At 41.3% G+C, this 19573-nt stretch overlaps 1 protein-coding gene across 5 annotated transcripts in view; it reads right to left on the bottom strand.

The window, feature by feature from the left end:
* The window catches only part of eml5 (EMAP like 5), a 182682-nt gene that overhangs the window by 82151 nt on the left and 80958 nt on the right, over positions 1-19573 (bottom strand). For all 5 annotated transcript variants that reach the window (XR_009067090.1, XM_057858649.1, XM_057858650.1 and 2 more), the window contains exons 6-10: positions 9776-9911; positions 7897-8098; positions 3049-3186; positions 2723-2979; positions 64-276 (exon numbers count right to left, since the gene is read on the bottom strand). Coding sequence is in view for 4 of the 5 variants with exons in the window: in XM_057858649.1 (XP_057714632.1) it covers positions 64-276; positions 2723-2979; positions 3049-3186; positions 7897-8098; positions 9776-9911 (946 nt within the window). In the remaining variant the exon portion in view is untranslated. The remainder of the gene's footprint in view (positions 1-63; positions 277-2722; positions 2980-3048; positions 3187-7896; positions 8099-9775; positions 9912-19573) is intronic.

Raw genomic sequence — 19573 nt, 5'->3', positions numbered from 1 at the left:
AAATCAAACGAAAATACAACATGAATTCCACATCGCCGCAAGAATGACAATTGTTTTCTTTACCTTTTTTTATACAGGGATATCGTAGAAGCTTGACTAATCCATAGTCATCAGCGGTTACTAAGACTTGATTATTGAAGTTAGCATCCACAGAGTTAATATCATTGATAGCGGAGTATTTCGGCCATATTCCATTGACTTCAGGGCCCAAAACACATGTCCATGATGCCCACTGCACCAGCTTAAGTTCTTCCCTGTTGGTTACTTCTTTACCACCTGAACAAAAGGCATCATATACATTAAAACATGGCAGGTACTGCATATTTTATTGACATATGGTATCATCTTACAGCACATTCATGTAGCAATTTTACCTTGAGTTGATATGTGAACGTTATATATTTCATACACTACAGTGCTGGCCAAAATTATTGGCACCCCTACAATTCTGTCAGATAATACTCAATTTCTCCCAGGAAAATATTGCAATTACAAATGATTTTGTAGTAATATCTTCATTTATTTTGCTTGCAAAATAAAAAAACAGAATGAAAAAAAAAATTAGATCATTTACATTTTACACAAAACTCCAAAAATGGGCCGGACAAAAGTAGTGGCACCCTCAGCCTAATACTTGGTAGCACAACCTTTAGACAAAATAACTGCCAACAACTGCTTCCGGTATCCATAAGTGAGTTTCTTACAATGCTCTGCCGTAATTTTAGACCATTCTTCTTTGGCCGACTGCTCCAGGTCTCTGAGATTTGAAGGGGTGCCTTCTCCAAACTCCCATTTTCAGATCTCTCCACAAGTGTTCTATGGGATTCAGGTCTGGACTCATTGCTGGCCGCTTTAGTAGGAGTCACCGATGCTTTCTCTCAAACCATTTTCTAGTACTTTTTGAAGTGTGTTTTGGGTCATTGTCCTGCTGGAAGACTCATGACGTCTGAGGGAGACCCAGCTTTCCCACACTGGCCCCTACATTATGCTGCAAAATTTGTTGGTAGTCCTCAGACTTCATAATGCCATGCACACGTTCAAACAGTCCAGTGCCAGAGGCAGCAAAGCAACCCCAAAACATCAGGGAATCTCCGCAATGTTTGACTGTGGGGACCGTGTTCTTTTCTTGGAAGGCCTCATTTTTTCCCCTGTAAACTCTATGTTGATGCCTTTTCCCAAAAAGCTCTACTTTTGTCTCATCTGACCAGAGAACATTCTTCCAGGAAAATTTTGGCAAACTCCAGCCTGGCTTTTTTATGTCTCTGGGTCAGAAGTGGGGTCTTCCTGGGTATCCTCCCATCGAGTGCCTTTTCATTCAGACGCCGAAAGATAGTACGGGTTAACACTGTTGTACTCTCGGACTACAGGACAGCTTGAACTTGTTTGGATGTTAGTCAAGGTTCTTTATCCACCATCCGCACAATCTTTTGTTGAAATTTCTCGTCGAATTTTCTTTTCCGACCACATCTAGGGAGGTTAGCCACAGTACCATGGGCTTTACACTTATTGATGACACTGCGCATGGTCGACACAGGAACATTCAGGTCTTTGGAGATGGACTTGTAGCCTTGAGATTGCCCATGCTTCCTCACAATTTTGCTTCTCAAGTCCTCAGACAGATCTTTGGTCTTCTTTCTTTTCTACATGCCCAATTTGGTACACACATGGACTCTAGACCGAGTTTGAGTCAACTTTAATCCATTTTAACTGGCTGCAAGGGTGATTTAGTCATTGCCACCACCTGTTATGTGCCACAGGTAAGTAGCAGGTGCTGTTAATTACACAAATTAGAGAAGCATCACATGATTTTTCAAAGGGTGCCAATACTTTTGTCGGGCCCATTCTATGAGTTTTGTGTAAAATGATAATGATTTATTAATTTAAACTATCTTTTGTGTTTTTTCATTGCGAGCAAAATAAATGAAGATATTACTACCAAAGCATTTGTAATTGCAATCTTTTTCTGGGAGGAATTGAGCATTATCTGACAGAATTGAAGGGGTGTCAATACTTTTGGCCAGCACTGTACGTAAAATGTACTAAAGTAGTACCTCTCCACCTCCGTGAAGTTGGCCCACATCAGACACAAATTTATATAAAAATGATGTCAATCGTTTGTTGTGAAAGGTTTAATTTGTGCTATCATTTTTAAGATATTTCCAATTCTTTGATAGGTCATCTGAGGTCAACCAGCCCCCCCATTTTGATTAAAAATGGCTAAAAATTCCTTCATACTCAAGCACTAACATTTTTGTTTTTTTCATTTCAGAGTCAAGCCATTTCTGATAAAGGGCGTTGTCCTTTTGAAGTGTCCTTTGTATCCAAAAATACAGTTTTCATATTATAACAACATAAATAATTTGATTAAAAAGGCTGCTGTGTGAGTTTTTCCTCCCACTAGACTCTAAGTGTTAGCTAACCTGTAGCAATAAATGCACATTTATTTTGAGGGGGAAGGGAAGCGGGGTGCGGAGGTGGAAGCATTGCAGTACACTTTGGAGGAGGAGCTTGGGAAAAGAGGTGGAGCTAGTTACTACTGCGCGTTTCAGCAGGCCCCACAGGCACACAGGAGACACTCGCCGATTTCTCAAAACATAGGTAAATGATTCAGAAAACGACTGTGTTTTTAACCATGGAATGACTATATAGGATGATTAAAAGCTCATATAAGTTACATTTGGATGCAACTCCCCTTTTAAAAACACAAGCACGTAAGACATACTTGGCATCCTATAGAACAGCCTCCTGCCGCTGCCATCATTGGTCTGCAGGAACTTGCTGTCTGTGGACCAGTCCATGTGCGTGATGAAGCTGTTGGAGCCAATGCACTCGCCTACTTTCTTGTACCTCTGCACAACACCATAAATATCCACCGAGTTGTCATTGGAGCCGACGGCCAAATGGGCGCCATCGGGAGAATACTTCAGCTCATGGATAGCCTCCTTCCTGTCCTTGATGTGGACCACTTCTGTCATATCTCTGGAAACCCAGACATAAAGGATCTTCAATAAAGCCCGAACGAAAAGACATAAATATTTACGCACTTGCCTGACTCTGAGAACAGTGAACGAGCCATCTTTCATTCCCAGGGCCAAATGAATACCGTCAGTGCTGACGGCTGCACAGCGGATCGGCTCTTCCATGTTACAACGAGCTATCAGCGCGTGATCAATAAGGCTCCATATCCTTAAAGAGGGACCCAAAAAGAAAGTTCAGACGAAATAACAATTCATTTGTAATACAAATAATTATTCGCTGACACTGTTGATCTAATTTACTAAGATTCACGTTCATTCATATGGATGACGTAAGGCAGGGGTGTCAAACAGATCCTCAAAGGGCCGCAGTGGGAGCTTGATTTCATTCCAACCATACGAAGTGTCTGGTTGGTGGTTGTCTGGTGTCTTACAAGTGTAATCAGTTGATTGCAGTCAGGTTCTGTTTGTTTTAGCAGAGACCTCATTGGTTGAACTTGCTGGATCTGTTGGAAGAAAGACCAGACTGCGGCCCTTTGTGGAATCGGTTTGACACCCCTGACGTAAGAAGGTATTGGATGAACGTGTAGCACATGATCTACTGAGATCCCAAATAACGGCTATGTCATTATTTCATAGGGGGCCATTTGTGTCCCTAGTATAAATGAAGCTCTATTTTCACTAAAGTTGAACACTCTTTCAACTTATTTTTTTGTATATTATCATTTTTTTGTATATTATCATTTACCTTTATTTACAAATTCAAGGGTACGGGCTCCTAAATTCTGATCACAATTTTTTTTTTCTTGGTTTGCATTCACACCAGCCTGAAGGCTGCACGACAATAACTTTTTTGGGTCCAGGCCAAACCAAACGGCAGGTTTGCATACATCCATAGACTAGGCAAGCTCTCAAAAACAAGTGGCGGCTATCCATCCATCCATGATCTACAATTTAATCCGGGGTCGGGTCGCGGGGGCAGCAGCTTTAGCAGGGAAGCCCAGACGTCCCTCTACCCCAGCCACTCCAACCAGCTCCTCCGGCAAGATCCCAAGGCGTTCATAGGCTTGTGTTGAATTGTGCTATATAAATAAATTTGCCTTTGCCAGCCGAGAGACTTAGTCTCTCCAGCATGTCCTGGGTTGTCCCCGGGGCCTCCCGCCGGTGGGACACGCACAGAACACCTCTTTAGGGAGATGTCCAAGAGGCATCCGAACCAGGTGCCCGAGCCACCTCAGCTGGCTCCTCTCTCTAAAGCCAGTTTCAGACACTTATATACCGGTAAATTCCCGTGTAAATTGACGCGGAATTTGATCGTGTCATGGCTTTTAGACATGGGGAGATATCCCAGGAATAATGCAGGTTGGACACTTTCACAGACTTGTCCTGTGTTGCCGACTCGGGGCTCTCTGCGCTGGGAGGGTGGCTGGCGTGATATTATAACCCGGACATTAAGCCTGAACGATATATCGTTTAAACATCACCATCGCCTAATCAATAGTCCAATCGCAAGGACGTGCGATAGTTTTTTGTTTTTTTTTAATCTACAAACTTTTTTTCTTCTTCATGCGCTCTGCACGGCACAGCCCCTTAGTCACTGTGGCACTTGCTTATTAAAGTAAATGATGTTGGCAAACGTCAATCATCGTTCAACTTGTTAAATAGTTGCTCCGCAAGGAACCGCGCGCTGGAATGAATGAGTGTGTTATGTGTGGAGACGTTCGAGGCAGCCGGACATGTGTCATGGCAATAAACGCCAGAAGTGATCTTGAGGAGATTGTAATTTCTACATGTCGCTTCAGGATTCACAGCCAAGGTAGGTAAACAGAAGCATTTAAAAAAGCCAAGCATTTTTCTACTCCAGTACTTTATTGTTGTTTTAAAATGATTCGGTGGGACAGTTATGTTTCAAACTAATCATAATTATTACATTCAAGAGCTTAACCATTTATTATAGCATATTTTTTTAAATTATACATTGGGAAAAAAGCGAAATAACACACCAAAAAACCCAAACTTTTTTTGGTGTGGGGGTGTGTGCTACTTTGCAGTTTTTAACTTATCGCGGTGGGTTCTGGTCCCCATTAACCGCGAAAAACGAGGGATCACTGTACACTGTGGTCAAGGTGAATCATCCAAAGTATTTCCAAACAGCTATTCAAGTCATCTAGTAAAGATTTCTTTTAAAAAATTTATATATTTTTTTTATTTGTATCGCAATATACAGTAATACCACAATATATCGCAAACCCCCCCAAAATTGCAAGAATAGTTTTTTCGTTCCGGCCTACCGGACATTATAATTTTTGGTCAGCATCGGCAACAAAATAAACCACACATTTCCAAAGATGGACGATGGACTCTCTTCTTCGGCTTTACGATCCAGTAGCAATTTAATTTTGTTATGTTTTCACTTTGATTTCGCTATTTCCAGTTTGCCATGTTGATAATTGCGATGTTTGTTTACCGCTTTTCGTCTTACTGCGAAGAAAGAGGAAATGACGATCGGCCCGCCATGATATTCACGTCATCAGCCTTTGTGCTGTGACCCGGGAATTTAACGCTTGCTTTCACACATGCCTTGTCCCGGGAAAGTCCCGGACATAATACTCCAACAAAACCCGTTACATGTCCCTGTAATCTCAGTGTCAGTCGACCAGGGAAATTGCTGTCACACATAGGGGCTACCCGTTTCAATCCCGCGATTTAAACGATGTTCAGTATTATGTGAAAGGGGCTTAAGAGAGAGCCCGGAAACCCTGCGGAGGAAGTACATTTTGGCCACTCGTATCTGGGTTGTTCTTTCGGTCATGACTCTCAGCTCGTTACCAAAGGGTAGAAACGTACTGTAGATTGACAGGTCAAATCCTCTTCCCGACAACGGACCGGTGCAGAGTCCGCATCACTGCAGACGCTGCACCGATCCGCCTGTCAATCTCTCACTCCCTCATGCCCTCACTCGTGAACAAGAACCCAAGATACTTGAACTCCTCCACTTAGGGCAGGATCTCATCTCCCACCCATAGAGGGCAGGCTCCACTTTTCCGACTGAGGACCACGGTCTCGGATTTAGAGGTGCTGATCTTCATCCCAACCGCTTCACACTCGGCTGCGAATTGCTCTAGTGAGAGTTCAAATCACGGAAAGGAAATCACGGCTAGATGAAGCCATCAGCTCCACATTATCTGCTAAAAGCAGAGATGCAATGCTGAGTCTAGCTTACTAGAAGTATCAAAACTAAACAATTCTGCTGTCATTGTGCCTAATTCAAACCATGCAGAAATGGAATCTGAAACGGTAAACCTGTTTCCACAAAATCAGGAAAATCGGAAGTGACTGTTGAATGTCATTATCCTGCACATGACAGGTGATCACTTGCTAGATTGGATTTATAAGTAATAAGTAAGAAGGGAAAAGCAGGAGTTTCTTTTGTTTTTATTTCTGGGACATTTTATGTAAGGGTGGAGGAGATGTAACATATTTATGCCATAGTGTGCACTTCCTGTGGGTGTGGTATTACAGTATAAAAGGAATCTCTGTGATGTGTCGGGGGCACATTGCTGAGAAGCACACTGAATAAAGAAGTGTTGTTCCAGTCTCGGCCTTACATGTACTTAGATAAAGGAAGTACAAAACAGACGCCACCAAACCAGACCCCCTCAATGCTTCAGCTGCACCTAGAAATTCTGTCCATAAAAGTTATGAACAGAATTGGAGACAAAGTGCAACCTTGGCGGAGTGCAACCCTCACTGGGAACGAATCAGACTTACTGCCGGCATTGGGGACCAAACTCTGACATCGGTACAGAGACTGAACAGCCCTTACTTTGCTACCGGGTCACACAGAAATAATAATTTAATAACGACCGCATTCTGGCCGAATTAACCCTATGCCCCTGCTTAACACACCAATATCCCTGTCTACTCTAGATATAATACTACGGGATGGATTAGAATGTCGTCATAGAAATCCATTGATTGGACTGCTAGCATTACATCTTGTTTGTGTATGTAATATATCTATGTGCGCTTGTCCTCGATAATAACGTATTACTAGGCCGCAGGCGCAGCACATTTGTTCCTGTAAATAATTAGCCCCCACACGAGCGAAGATGACTGGAAAACAGACATCTTTGGAGATATTTTTATGGCGAAAAGGGCACCTGACGAGCCTACAACCTCGAAGACCCACGAAGTGCGAAGGAGTGGATTCGTGACCCGTTTGTGAATAAACCGAGTGATTTGAGCATGTCTGTGCAACAGGAGGATCAACTTGTAGAGATCGCAAATGACGGCGACCTTATTAAACGTACATTTGAGACAACAACTCTAACGAGGTTCTGGATTAAAGTCATTCTAGAATATCCTGACATCGCTACGAGAGCATTGAAAACCTTGCTACTATTTCCAGCATCGTATCTTAACTTCTTCTTCTTCTTAACTCATGCTTAACGACAAGGCGAAGTCGTTAATGGTGAGAGCGGTGTGCAGTTGTTGTGTGCAGCTAACATGGCAGGATGTATTTGTGGAGAACTTTACTACAAGTCCTTCCATGATCAAACGTAACTTAATATTCCTTTCTTTCAAGAAAGTTTGCAGTGTTTACTTTGGAATCGCTGCATTTGCGCATTTTGCGGCTGTGTTTAACGTTACGCGCATGCGCGGATATGCATCGTTGCAATTTTTGATAGGTTGCAAAATTTGTTAGAACACCGGTCCGTGAAAAAAAGACCCAAATAACACTGGTCCATGGTGCAAAAAGGGTTGGGGACCCCTGCCCTACAGGACTCTCGGAGGGACAACTTCGAACAAATTTCTCCAAATCCACAAAACACATGTAGACTGTTTGGGCGAACTCTCATGCACCCTCGAGGAAAGCAGCTATTGATATAATATTGCGATAACATCATTGGACTCTCACCTGACTGAGCGGTCATCGCTGCCTGTCATAGCGAGAGGCTTGGTGGGATGCACGGCCAGCGCCCACAGCTCACCCTCGCAGTGACCCTGCATGATAAGGAAAGGCTTGTTGCGGTCGTGCACCACCACCTCGAAGATCTCACTATCTTGCGTCCCCACAAGGATGTGGTCTCCCCGCCAGCAAACGCTACGGACAGACAGCCCTATTGACACACAGAGACACACACGAGAAAATATGAATACAACACAGCCCAAACAGCTTTAAATTTGTGTAAAGGGACAGAACTGATTAAGAAAGGGCGTGTAAATATAAACCAATAATTAACAAAGCGGCGGAACAATACACAATTTTATTTATTTATTTGTTACTAGAAAATGCAATTTTTGGAGAAATTGTGATGGTAGCTTTGCTGTTATGGTTGGTACATAGGATCACTTCCTGTTTGAGGCATTTCGGGATCACTTCCTGGTCATATCACGACAGTTCCTGTTGATTTTGGGGCATTTCGGGGTCATTACCTGTTGTTTTCTTTAATGATGATGATTAAAAAATATTTCTTTGACAAACTATTTTTACATGAAGATTACGTGACGATATGTTAAAAACGTGCCTTGGGAGACTCAAACATAATGAGACGAAAGTTTTCGTCTGAAAAGATGAGAACGAGATGAAAATTCTCCATTGTTTCCATCATATGTTAGAAATGTGGGACCTTTTCTTATCGTATGTGTAGTTAGAACGCATCGTAGCAGTGTTTGGTCGTGTCACTCATTTGTCGTGCTGCGCCCCCGCCTCACACACACGCTTACTCACTGATGTCCTCTAGGCTCTAGACTTGCCTTGTCAGGTGCTGCTTGGTAAGTTTTTTTTCTTATCTTGATTAGATAGGTCATGTTGCGTTAGCCTTTCAAGGTCTGTGCTGTGTGATCATCACACACTAAAAGTAACTTGTAGCGTTAGCATAGCTTTCACATTACCACTGGCGTTTAGCGTGGTGAGTAAATGATGTAAAAACTTCGAAAACTTTTTACATACAGTTCATGGCGTCCACGTGGGGTCAATTAATTGAAAATGATGTGCTATTTTCCTGCTTAGTGTGTATTATCGTCACGAAGATGGTGATGTCCTTGGACATTACAAGTACTGTACATGTTCGTCTGTCATGTTCATTCGAAATTGTTGGAAACCTCTTATTTATTTATCTATTCATGGACTAAAATGTATTAAGAAAACATGTTGAGGTAATTGTTGATGAAAACTAGACGAAATTTGAGTTTTCGTTTACTAAAACTGGACAAAAACATTTTGAAATGACTAAAATATGACTAAGACTAATAAGTATTTTTGTCCAAAAGACTAAGATAAAAAGGCTGCCAAAAACAATGCTGATATTGGGTTAATATGGGCCATAGAAATTAATTTTTAAATTTTTATCTGGTGGTGTGCCTTGAGACTTTTTTTTGAGGTAAAAAAGTGTGCCTTGGCTCAAAATAGGTTGAAGAACACTGACATACATGACAACATGTTGCCAAGCAAATATGCAACTGAGGTGAATGAATATGCTGTCGTCTTTATACGACTGTGATGTCTAAAAATATGTTGAAAAACTGATTCCCTAACCACAAGAGAATAATATGAGGACAGCTACAAACAGACTGGCACGGCTATTAAAGTCACCCTATAAACGCATTACCCAACTCTGCTATTTTCGCTCCTAGCTACTGGTAGATACAATAAGATAAAGGAAATAGAAGAAAAGAAGAACCAGAGTGTTAGTAAGGAGAATAGAAAAGGATGGCTTAAGCAGCATGGTGCCACTTGGTGAGGTTAGTCCTAATTTACCCTGCAACCTTTACTGAGCGGAGGCATTTGACATCACCTTTATATCCTTGGTCCGTTTCCCTGAGATCAATGACAGTAATTGGTTTGAAGTTGAGATCCCACAGGCGGACGCAACCGTCTCGTCCCCCGGTGGCAAAACCCTCTTCGCAAGCGTTCATGCTGAAAATCCCTGACTGGAGGAAATGACAGGCTGTTAGTTTGCGATAAACCAGCTATGACAGAAACAAAGGCGAGGCTGTTTAAAAAGGCCCTCGCAGTTACACACCTGCTAGTACGGCCAAAGGAAGAGAAATAGTGGCTATTAGTGGTTCGCCATTATCACTAAAAAGTGGAGTTGTCAGTTAATGACTTTTTAACCAATAACCTCAAACTCCAAATATCCAATGCTGATATCAAGCCGGTATATCCCTGGATGCCTTAGTAATGATAAATGTAACAACTTAAAGGTTTTCCAAAATAAAATCAAACATTCTATGAAAAATAAGCTATTCAAGCTATCGAAAAAGTGACATGCCAATGCAATGTCAACTGCTAGGCTTTTTTTTTTAAATTATTATTATTATTATAATGATGTTATTGTTTTTTTTTACGTTTCCTTGTGGCTACTTATTCATTGTGACACAGTAGTTAAATGAGATGAGTTTATAATTCATTATTATTCATTTATTGTTCATTTTATTTGTGCACCATTAGTGATTAGGGTCTTTCCGTCAGTAAAAAAATCCCAAGCATCTTTGTTTAGAGCCATTTAGAGGTCACTCCAAGCACAGCTGCTGTGCTAAACTGTGACCAGCCCATGCACAAAGGCCACAGGCTTGTACATTAAAGTGCCTATGACAAGATTTAAAAAAAAAAAAAAAGAACCTTAAATAGCATTATTATGTGAATTAGAATCATATTGGGATATTCGACAATATACAACAATTTGGCAAAGCGCAGATGACGAAAGGTCTACCGTTTAGCCACGCCTGTCATTGTAGCGCTCTAGCGTCCCCAGTTGGAGGATGACGTTGGCAGGGTCATGATTTCAGCTGGTTTAGAATTCAGCCCATTGAGAGGGAAGATTCAGAACAAAGAAAACATGACACAGCGCAGGAAAATATCATCATTATTTCAATCTCTCTACCCCAATATTTTTACAGGATATTCTTTTTATCTCTTATTATTACCCAAATTCTAAATAAATGGTATGGTCATGACAAATAAAAGTCTTGTGCTAAATGGAATATGAAGGACTAAAAATAGATTTATTCAGTACGACATGGCAAAATTACTCCATAATGGTCAAAACTGTCGACCTCCACCACCTCCCGAACGATATTTTATGCCACCGGAGTTAGTCCGGCTTTTGTCATTTCCCTGCACCTGCTTCGGAGAGCGTAAACAAACCAGGAGGCGTGACAGCTAGCCGACATGCTAACCTGAACCAAGCGGCGTTTTCAGGTCTTATTCTCGCCTTCCGAAGTGAAAAATCACACTAAACTACTCCGGATCATATCGCACGTCGGCGGGATTGTCGATTGTCTTCGCCCAACGGTAAAGGCGGTGAGCAAGTGACAGCTCGTTGCTCCCATGTTGCTGGCAGGAGAGCTCATTTGCCAGGGAAACAGCTGGAGAATGACTGCCGGACAAACAGGCCGACGTTGGAGGAGCGCGTACCTGCCCGAGCCCAACCCGAGGATAGTGGTCTACCGCCATATTTTGCACTCTTATAATATTTTGCTCCCAAAGCTGTTGTGGCTGTGAATAAGCCCTGTTTTACATTCAGTTGAGCTCTCAATGTTATCCACAGGTGCTAAATAAACAACATTGTAAGCATACATGTTTAACACAAATATGGCGTAAATTAATGCTTAACTACACGTCAAAGACGTAAACAGTGAGAAAGCGGCGTGCATTTGTTGTGTGCAGCTAACATGGCACGATGTGTCTGAGGAGAACTTTTCTACGTGTCCGTCCATGATCGTAGTGTTTACTTTGTAATCACTGTATTCGCGGCCATTTTTAAACAAAGTTGCCAGTTTCTGAAGGGGTGCAAAATTTGACAGAACACCGGTCACACGAAGAGTATAGAGCTGTCCTGGCGGGCAAGCGAAAAGGACCGAGGGGGGTGTGCGACAAGCCGCCGGTCGTCGGCAGAGTGGCATTTTCGGTGGACAAGGAGCATTGTCAGCCACAAAATGCAAGCCACCTCTGTATTAAAACATCTGCCATGATCCCAGTAGTTGACATAATACAAAACACGATGTTTAATCACTTTCTCGTAAGTCCAATGGTCACAGTTGTCTGAATTGTTTTGGCCAATCTCGGGGTGGTGGTTTTTGAAACAAAACCCTGCAGCGCATTTGGCTGGCGTGATGTGAAAAATAAACAAATTAATCTGCAAAATAAGCTGAATCCGTAGTCCATCTGCATGCTATAAAGCAATGCTATATTGTGAGATGCTGACAGTCACATTCGCATTCCTCGTCAAAACAGGAAGACATTCATTCTCATGGCGCGGGATTAAAAAATTTGAATAAATAAAACGATCGCTTACACGCACCTCCAAGCGGTCCATATCAGTCAGGAGCATAAGATACTGCGTGAAATATGAAATAAACATGCTTTTTTTCTGTCATATGCACTTTAAAGGGAACCTCGGACTTAAAGACTTGCAGGCTCCAATAAGCCACAATTGCTCTCTTTTACTAAAATATGTTATTAGAAACATAAAATATTGCCATTGATTTAAAAATCTATAATATTTAGTACATGTTTTGACCGGGGGGCGCAATGTTTTATGCGCGCAAATGACATTCGGAGTGATGACGTAGTTTGTTACTGTCACTAGACGAACACTACCGGTGTACTGCAATTCCTTTTACGCGGCGAGACGTCCAACATATGCGCACATCAGTTAAAAGCGGCGAGTACTTACTATTTGGGTTTTTATTGAGTCTTTTATTACCTTTTAATTGCCTCAAAATACTTTTTGCATTGGTTTCCCTCTCATACTTTTTAAGCATTGTGTTTTCTTGTGGTAGCTTTAAAGCAGATTGTTGATCTGTTGACCACATTAGTCATGTAGCATATTTAAACCAGCCTTATTTACTATGTTCTGTCTGTATGCATCTAAACAAAACAAGCTGAAAGCACACGGTAGTACTTTTGGTGTCAAATTCGCCTCTTGTAGGATGCTGATGTAGCACATTGTGTCAGAACACCGGTTTTGTCATACTCTCATCTCGTCTCATCCCATCTTTCCTGTTCATTTTGCTTTTGCTGCTCGTTTTGTAAAATATCGACAGTGCTGTCATGATCATTAATATTCTTTTCGGGTTCAAATTGAAATGGTTGAACAGATTACATGTTTATCTCGCTAGAGCAAGGGTGGGCAAACTATTCCACAAAGGGCCGCCGTGGATGCGGGTTTTTGCTGCAACCCATCAAGAGGACACCTTTTCACCAACCTGGTGTATAAGTAGGGATGGGAATTGATACGATTTTTACGATTCCGATTCCATTATCGATGTTGCTTAACGATTCGATTCTTTATCGATTCTCTTATCGATTCTAATTTCGGGAAAAAGAAGAACAAACATTTTGATTGGCATCAAGTTTGTTTAATCAGAAGTCACAACCTTACAAACTCACAACGAGGTCAAAAGAGGCCCAAAGCCTCAATGTTAGCTGTGGCAATAAGTGGCAAATGCACAAGAATGTGTAACATTTTACTGAAACATTTTTCTAATAGAAATAAAAAATATTGGTATATTTTGGCATATAGGTCGTTGTTCTGCCTTTGGCAATGTCCCCAAACTTTTTCCTGTGAGGGCCAAATAACTTTTCCCTTCTCTGATGAGAGGCCGGGGTCAGTTTGTAACAGAAAAAGTGTGACGATTGCAGGAGTGCGAAATGTAAAAAAAATTATTGTTTTTCAGAAAGCCACAATCAAATAACCCTCTGTGGATTCTTCTCGGAACAAAAGTAAATAAAATAAAAATAATAATATAATAATAATAATAAATAATAATAGCACTATTAATTAAATAGATAATAACCAAATAACCCTCTTTGAGTTATTCACTGAAAAAGGCCAGGAAATAAATAACACTACTGAGGGAGAAAAAAAAAAACAAAAAAAATTCAAAATGCTCTCTGGAATTGTTTTTATTTACCAGTATATTGAAATTCATGCCTTTTAGTTTTTATGGCGCTTTCACGCTCAAGTGGTGGCGCCCTTGCGCTTCCTCACGCGAAGAAGAACGCGAAGAAGAAGAAATGCCGCATCCAAGCCAGTGAGCGAGTTAGTGAGAAAGGGAAACACTGCCACGAGCCTACGTTCTTTGTTAATATTTGTAAAATATCCACAGAGCCAACGCCTGTATGTATCATCTTCTGTGTTGTTGTTGTGTGTTTCCACTCTTGATTGGACACTTAAATCCAGTTGTGTAGTGGTTTAAACGATGTGCTAATGCTAGCGAACGCATGCTAACTGTTTGTTATGACTGTGTTAGCAGCTAATCATCGCTGATTTACGTTGATGCGAACCTGTTTGTTATTGGGGACGAAATTGCTTTGTTTCATTTCTATTTTTTAGTTTCAAGTGATGGTTGAATAAAGTCAGCAAATTATACCAACGTCTTCTGCATCGTCATTTGGGAGTTTAGCTAGCTGTATAGCCAGGACTGAGCCTTAGCGTCTCGGTGAGGACAGTGCAGTCTATTCCCTCCCGATGCAGTTATTTCCATCTCGCAATGACTGCAAGTCGCTTTGTTGTAATTTTTCCTCGTGAAGTGAAGACACACTTTCGAGCGTTCGAACCTACGTCATTGTTATGTTTACGGCGGCAACGCTCATGCTAAACTATTGTAACCTTTCATTTTCACCCTTTTTCCTGGTGAAGTGTAGCCAAACTTTGGAGCAAGTGGTTCTTGGTGCCATGCTAGTTTGATGCGTCTGGACAACAAGACACGTCACGACGCAATATGCGTCTTTAGGGATCGTTAAAGGGATCGTTAAGGCTTTTTCATTGTGATGTCGAGGCCTCGAAACACTCGGAACCGGTTCCGAATTGGAATCGGATTTCGATTCCCATCCCTATGTATAAGTGCAATTAGTTTTTTGCAGTCAGGTACTTCATTGGTTAAAAGCTCTGTGCTGGATCAGTTGGAACAAAGACCAGGACCCACTGCGGCCCTTGAGGACCGGTTTGCCCACCCCTGCGCTAGAGTCATACTCTGGAAGCGTCAACAATAATGGTGACCAACGAGCTAAACTCATTTTACAAATTGTATAAAAACGAAAACATCAATAGGGGTTCTCATACCAAATTATTTTAACTCATGATAACGTTTATCTTTTAAGAACTACAAGTCTTTCTATCCATGGATCCCTTTAAGCACCCAGGATAGATACTAGCGCAAAACCGATAGATATTTCCAATTTTATTTTAAAATGTTTTATCAGCCGATAGTATCGGCAACCCAATAATATCGGACAACTCTACTAAAAAGCTTTGCCTGTGGCTTCTTGACTACTAGGCTGCATGCTCCCAAATCCCCAGTGAAACATTTGGTGGTACAAAAAGCAGGAATCAGCATGTACTGTAGTTATTATCCCCTCCCCCATACCCCTTTCCCTAACAAAGCTGTTGATCCCACAGATATAATTTAATCCTATGTAGCAAAACACTGATCCTTTTCTATTGAGGAGAATCAAGCAAGCATGCGCATTCTACCTATGCTGGAAACTGGTGGTGGGCTGACAAAGCCTGAAGTAAGTTAACCATTTCCGCTCGGAGCAGGAGCCCTTACGATACGATAAAAGATACAAGGCTCACGATAACGATGATCTAACGATATGGCGAGAGAAATTTAATTCATCATTATTAAAGCATCCAGGAAATCATAAAGGATATTGCACAATAAACAAAAACAAAAAAAAACTATTTTCATTCTTCTGCTGATTTTGGGGCATTTATGGGTCACTTCCTGTTGATTTTGGGTTACTGAAAGAGAAGTGACTCATATATGTCCCCAAATGAATCGTAAGTGACTCAAAATCAGCAGGACGTAACCTGTAAATGCCCTAACATGAACAGCCCACAAAGAATGGCTGTAAATGTTCTGGTTTCAGTCCCATTGACAGAGCTAGATGTTAAAGGAAGCTGTTTTTTAAAATAACCTGTTAACTTTTTAATCCTCTAGGTTCTATGCGTATTCGTGTCGTAAATGGATTCCAATAGCAACGACTTGTTCGAAGTCAACAATTTGTTGCCCTGAGGTCCTGACAGAGGAGTCTATACAGCATGCTGGGTCAGAGAGCTACTCCTACCCTAACCCTAAACAAGATCGGTATAGACTGACCAAAACTATCTGACTTGCAAGCCATTTTATAGCTGTTACAAACTGAGGACAGTTCATGTGATTGGTCATATGTCTCTGGAATTCCCTGTCATTATTGTCAGATGCGAAGAATAGACATTAAAAGATATTAATTGCATAATATAAATTGTATTATAAATGATTATAACTAATATGATATAATTATTAAGTTGAAATACTAAAACCTAAATGAATTTATTCTCGAGCAGCTTTCATATCATGAGTTTTTTTTCGTAACGCTTTGTGATATGATGCGAAAAAAAAACCTTCACAGATCCAGGGTTTCCCCTACTAAAAAAAGATTGTGGTGCACCTCAACACCAAAATAAAAGCCGGCACGCCTTGCAAATTAGATTTTATCAGGGCCCGAGCACTAGGCGTGCGAAGGCCCTACTGTTTTGCAAAGGATTATTATTTTTTTTTTTTTCCAGGGCAAATGAAAACGGCCAATTTGGAGGCCTGAACATGCACGAAAAGTCACCAAAATTTGCACATACGTGCGGAAAATTGTAAGTTTCGATAATTTTGCAACGTTGAAAAAAAATGTAACAAAATGGCTCAGTGGCGCCCCCTTGAAATTTTAAAATTGGCCTATAACATTAGGGTCTGTCAACGTAGAGCAATGAAATTTGGGGAGTCTATACCTTGTCCAAAACCGCTCCAAAAAAGCATTGGCACCCATATTCCAAACCCAACAGGAAATCGGTTATTTTGGATCGAATATGAAATTTTTATCGATTTACAGGGTGCACATTTGAGGCCTTTTCGCCGAGGGAGTTAGTTGGATCATCTTCAAAATTGGTAAGACTGTTCAGGAGACATATGAGGTCTCAAGTTTTTAAAATGGTGCGTTTTCATTCACGGGTCTGACCTGGGCGTAGTGCCAAAGTCGGCCATTTTTTCGGCAAAATGACAAATTAAGTAAATGACTAATAGTTCCTTCACACAACGTTCATTCTTTTTCATATCTGGCATGTATGTGCGACATCCCACCCTTAACACGAGTGCATTGAAATATTACCCATTAGGCCTAGAGCCCCCTAGTGAGAACAGGAAATGCCTTTTTTTACGAGACAGGTTCCTCCTCCAAGGAAAAAAAATCTGTTGACCTCAAACCTGCATCAGGGTAGCCTTAAGACCTGTGTTCAGGTGCCTGATGAAAAATATTGAGGTTTCGTTGAAGTGGAGGGGTCCAAACAGGAAAGTGAATATGACCGTCAACAATTTGTCTCGCAAAAGACTTTGAACAGTCATAACTCGGCAGATATACAACATATCTGCGCCAAACTTCCCATGCTTGTTGAGAGTCATACTCTGAAGGGTCTGGTAGGGGTCATTCGCATCAACTCTACAGTGCCAACAAGTGGCGACAGAAAGGAGTTTTAAAAAATGCCTTTCCTATTGGGTTTTTTCAACGTAGAACAATGAAATTTGGGGAGTCCATACCTTATGCAAAACTGCTCCAAAAAGTCTCTTGCACCCATTTTCCAAATCCAACAGAAAATCGGTTATTTTGGATGGAATGTGAATTTTTTATCCATTTGTAGTAAAGTATACATTTGGAGGCCTGAACATGCACGAAAACTCACCAAATTGTGCACATACATGCGGCTTTGCGTGGATTTCGATAATCTTGCGGCGTTACAAAAAAATGTAACAAAATGGCTCAGTGGCGCCCCCTTGAATTTTTCAAACAGGCGTTTCCTATTAGTTTTTTTTTAACGTAGAGTTATGAAATTTGGGGAGTCGATACCTTGTGCAAAACTGCTCCAAAAATTCTCTTGAACCCATATTCCAAACCCAACAGGAAATCGGGTATTTTGGATCAAATGTGAAATTTTTATCAATTTACAGGGTGCACATTTGAGACCTTGTCACAGAGGGAATTAGTTGGATCATCTTCAAAATTGGTTAGACTATTCAGGAGACATAGGAGATCTAAAATTTTCAAAATGGTGCATTTTAATTCATGGGTCTGACCTGGGCGTGGTGCCAAAGTAAGCCATTTTTTCGGCAAAATGACAAATTCAGTAAATGACTAATAGCTCCTTGAAACAACGTTCAATCTTTTTGATATCTGGCATGTATGTGCGGGATCCCACCCTTAACAAGAGTGCATTGAAATATTACCCATTAGGCCTAGCGCCACCTAGTGGGAACAGGAAATGCCTTTTTTTACGAAACAGGCTCCTCCTCCAAGGAAAAAAAATCTATTCATCTCAAACCTGCAAGAGGGGAGCCTTAAGACATGTGTTCAGGTGCCTGATGAAAAATACTGAAGTTTGGGTGAAGCAGAAGGGTCCAACAGGAGAAGTAAAAATGACTGAACCCATTTCGTCTCACCAAAAGTTTTGAACAGTCATAACTTCTACAACACATCTGCGCCAAACATCTCATGCTTGTTGAGTCATACTCTGAAGGGTCCTGTAGGGGTCATTTGCATCAACCCTACAGCGCCAACTAGTGGCAATAGAAAGTCACTAATTTTTTCTAATATATGTCCAGTTCTTTTCAGGTTGGGCATTGTAATTTCAAGACCTTTTGTAATACTTATTTCACGGCCCATGTCCACATGTCTGTTGCCGTAATGACCCTTTGTTCGCCATTAAAAGGAAAAAAAATTTTTTCAGAGACTCAGGCAGCTTATAGAGCCACAGAATTTGGCACACTTGGTCGAATTGGCCCAGTTAGAAGATTCATTTTGGTTTTGAATAAGGGCTTGGCTGCACAGCTCAGTAGCGCCTCCTTTTTTGTAGTACTCTTTCCAATAGGGGTTTTTATCTATTAGGTGTGTGAATTTAAAGAGGCGACTTTTGAGCATGTGAGGTTCTAATGGGATGATTAGAGAGGACGATCTGCCACCACCCTGACCTGCACACTGTCTGAGTTGCGTGACGTCCGAGTTGCGCAAGATTGCGAGGGCCCGTTCAGTCCTGCTTGCAGGCCTAGTTTTTTTAAAGATACAGTGGTATTAAAAAGTATCTGATCCTTTTGGAATTTCTCACATTTCCACATAAAACCACCATCAAATGTGATCTGATCTTTGTCGAAATCACACAGATGTAAAAACAGTGTCTGCTTTAACTAAAACCAACCAAACATTCATAGGTTATCATATTTTAATGAGGATAGCATGCAAAACATGGCAGAATGGGGAAAATAAGAAATTGAACCATCACATTTAATATTTTGTGCACCCCACTCCCACCCCCCCTTTGGCAGCAATAACTTATAACAGCAACCAGACGCTTCCTGTAGATGCAGATCAGTCTGGCACATCGATCAGGACTAATCTTGGCCCATTCTTCTCTACAGAACTGCTGTAGTTCAGTCAGATTCCTGCGATGTCTGGCATGAATCGCTGTCTTTAGGTCATGCCACAGCATCTCAATGGGGTTCAAGTCTGGACTTTGACTTGGCCACTCCAGAACGTGTATTTTGTTCTTCTGGAACCATTCTGAAGTTGA

This window comes from Corythoichthys intestinalis, chromosome 15, assembly GCF_030265065.1.
Source record: "Corythoichthys intestinalis isolate RoL2023-P3 chromosome 15, ASM3026506v1, whole genome shotgun sequence".
NCBI lineage: Eukaryota > Metazoa > Chordata > Actinopteri > Syngnathiformes > Syngnathidae > Corythoichthys > Corythoichthys intestinalis.
This window is presented reverse-complemented; position numbering and strand designations above follow the sequence as displayed.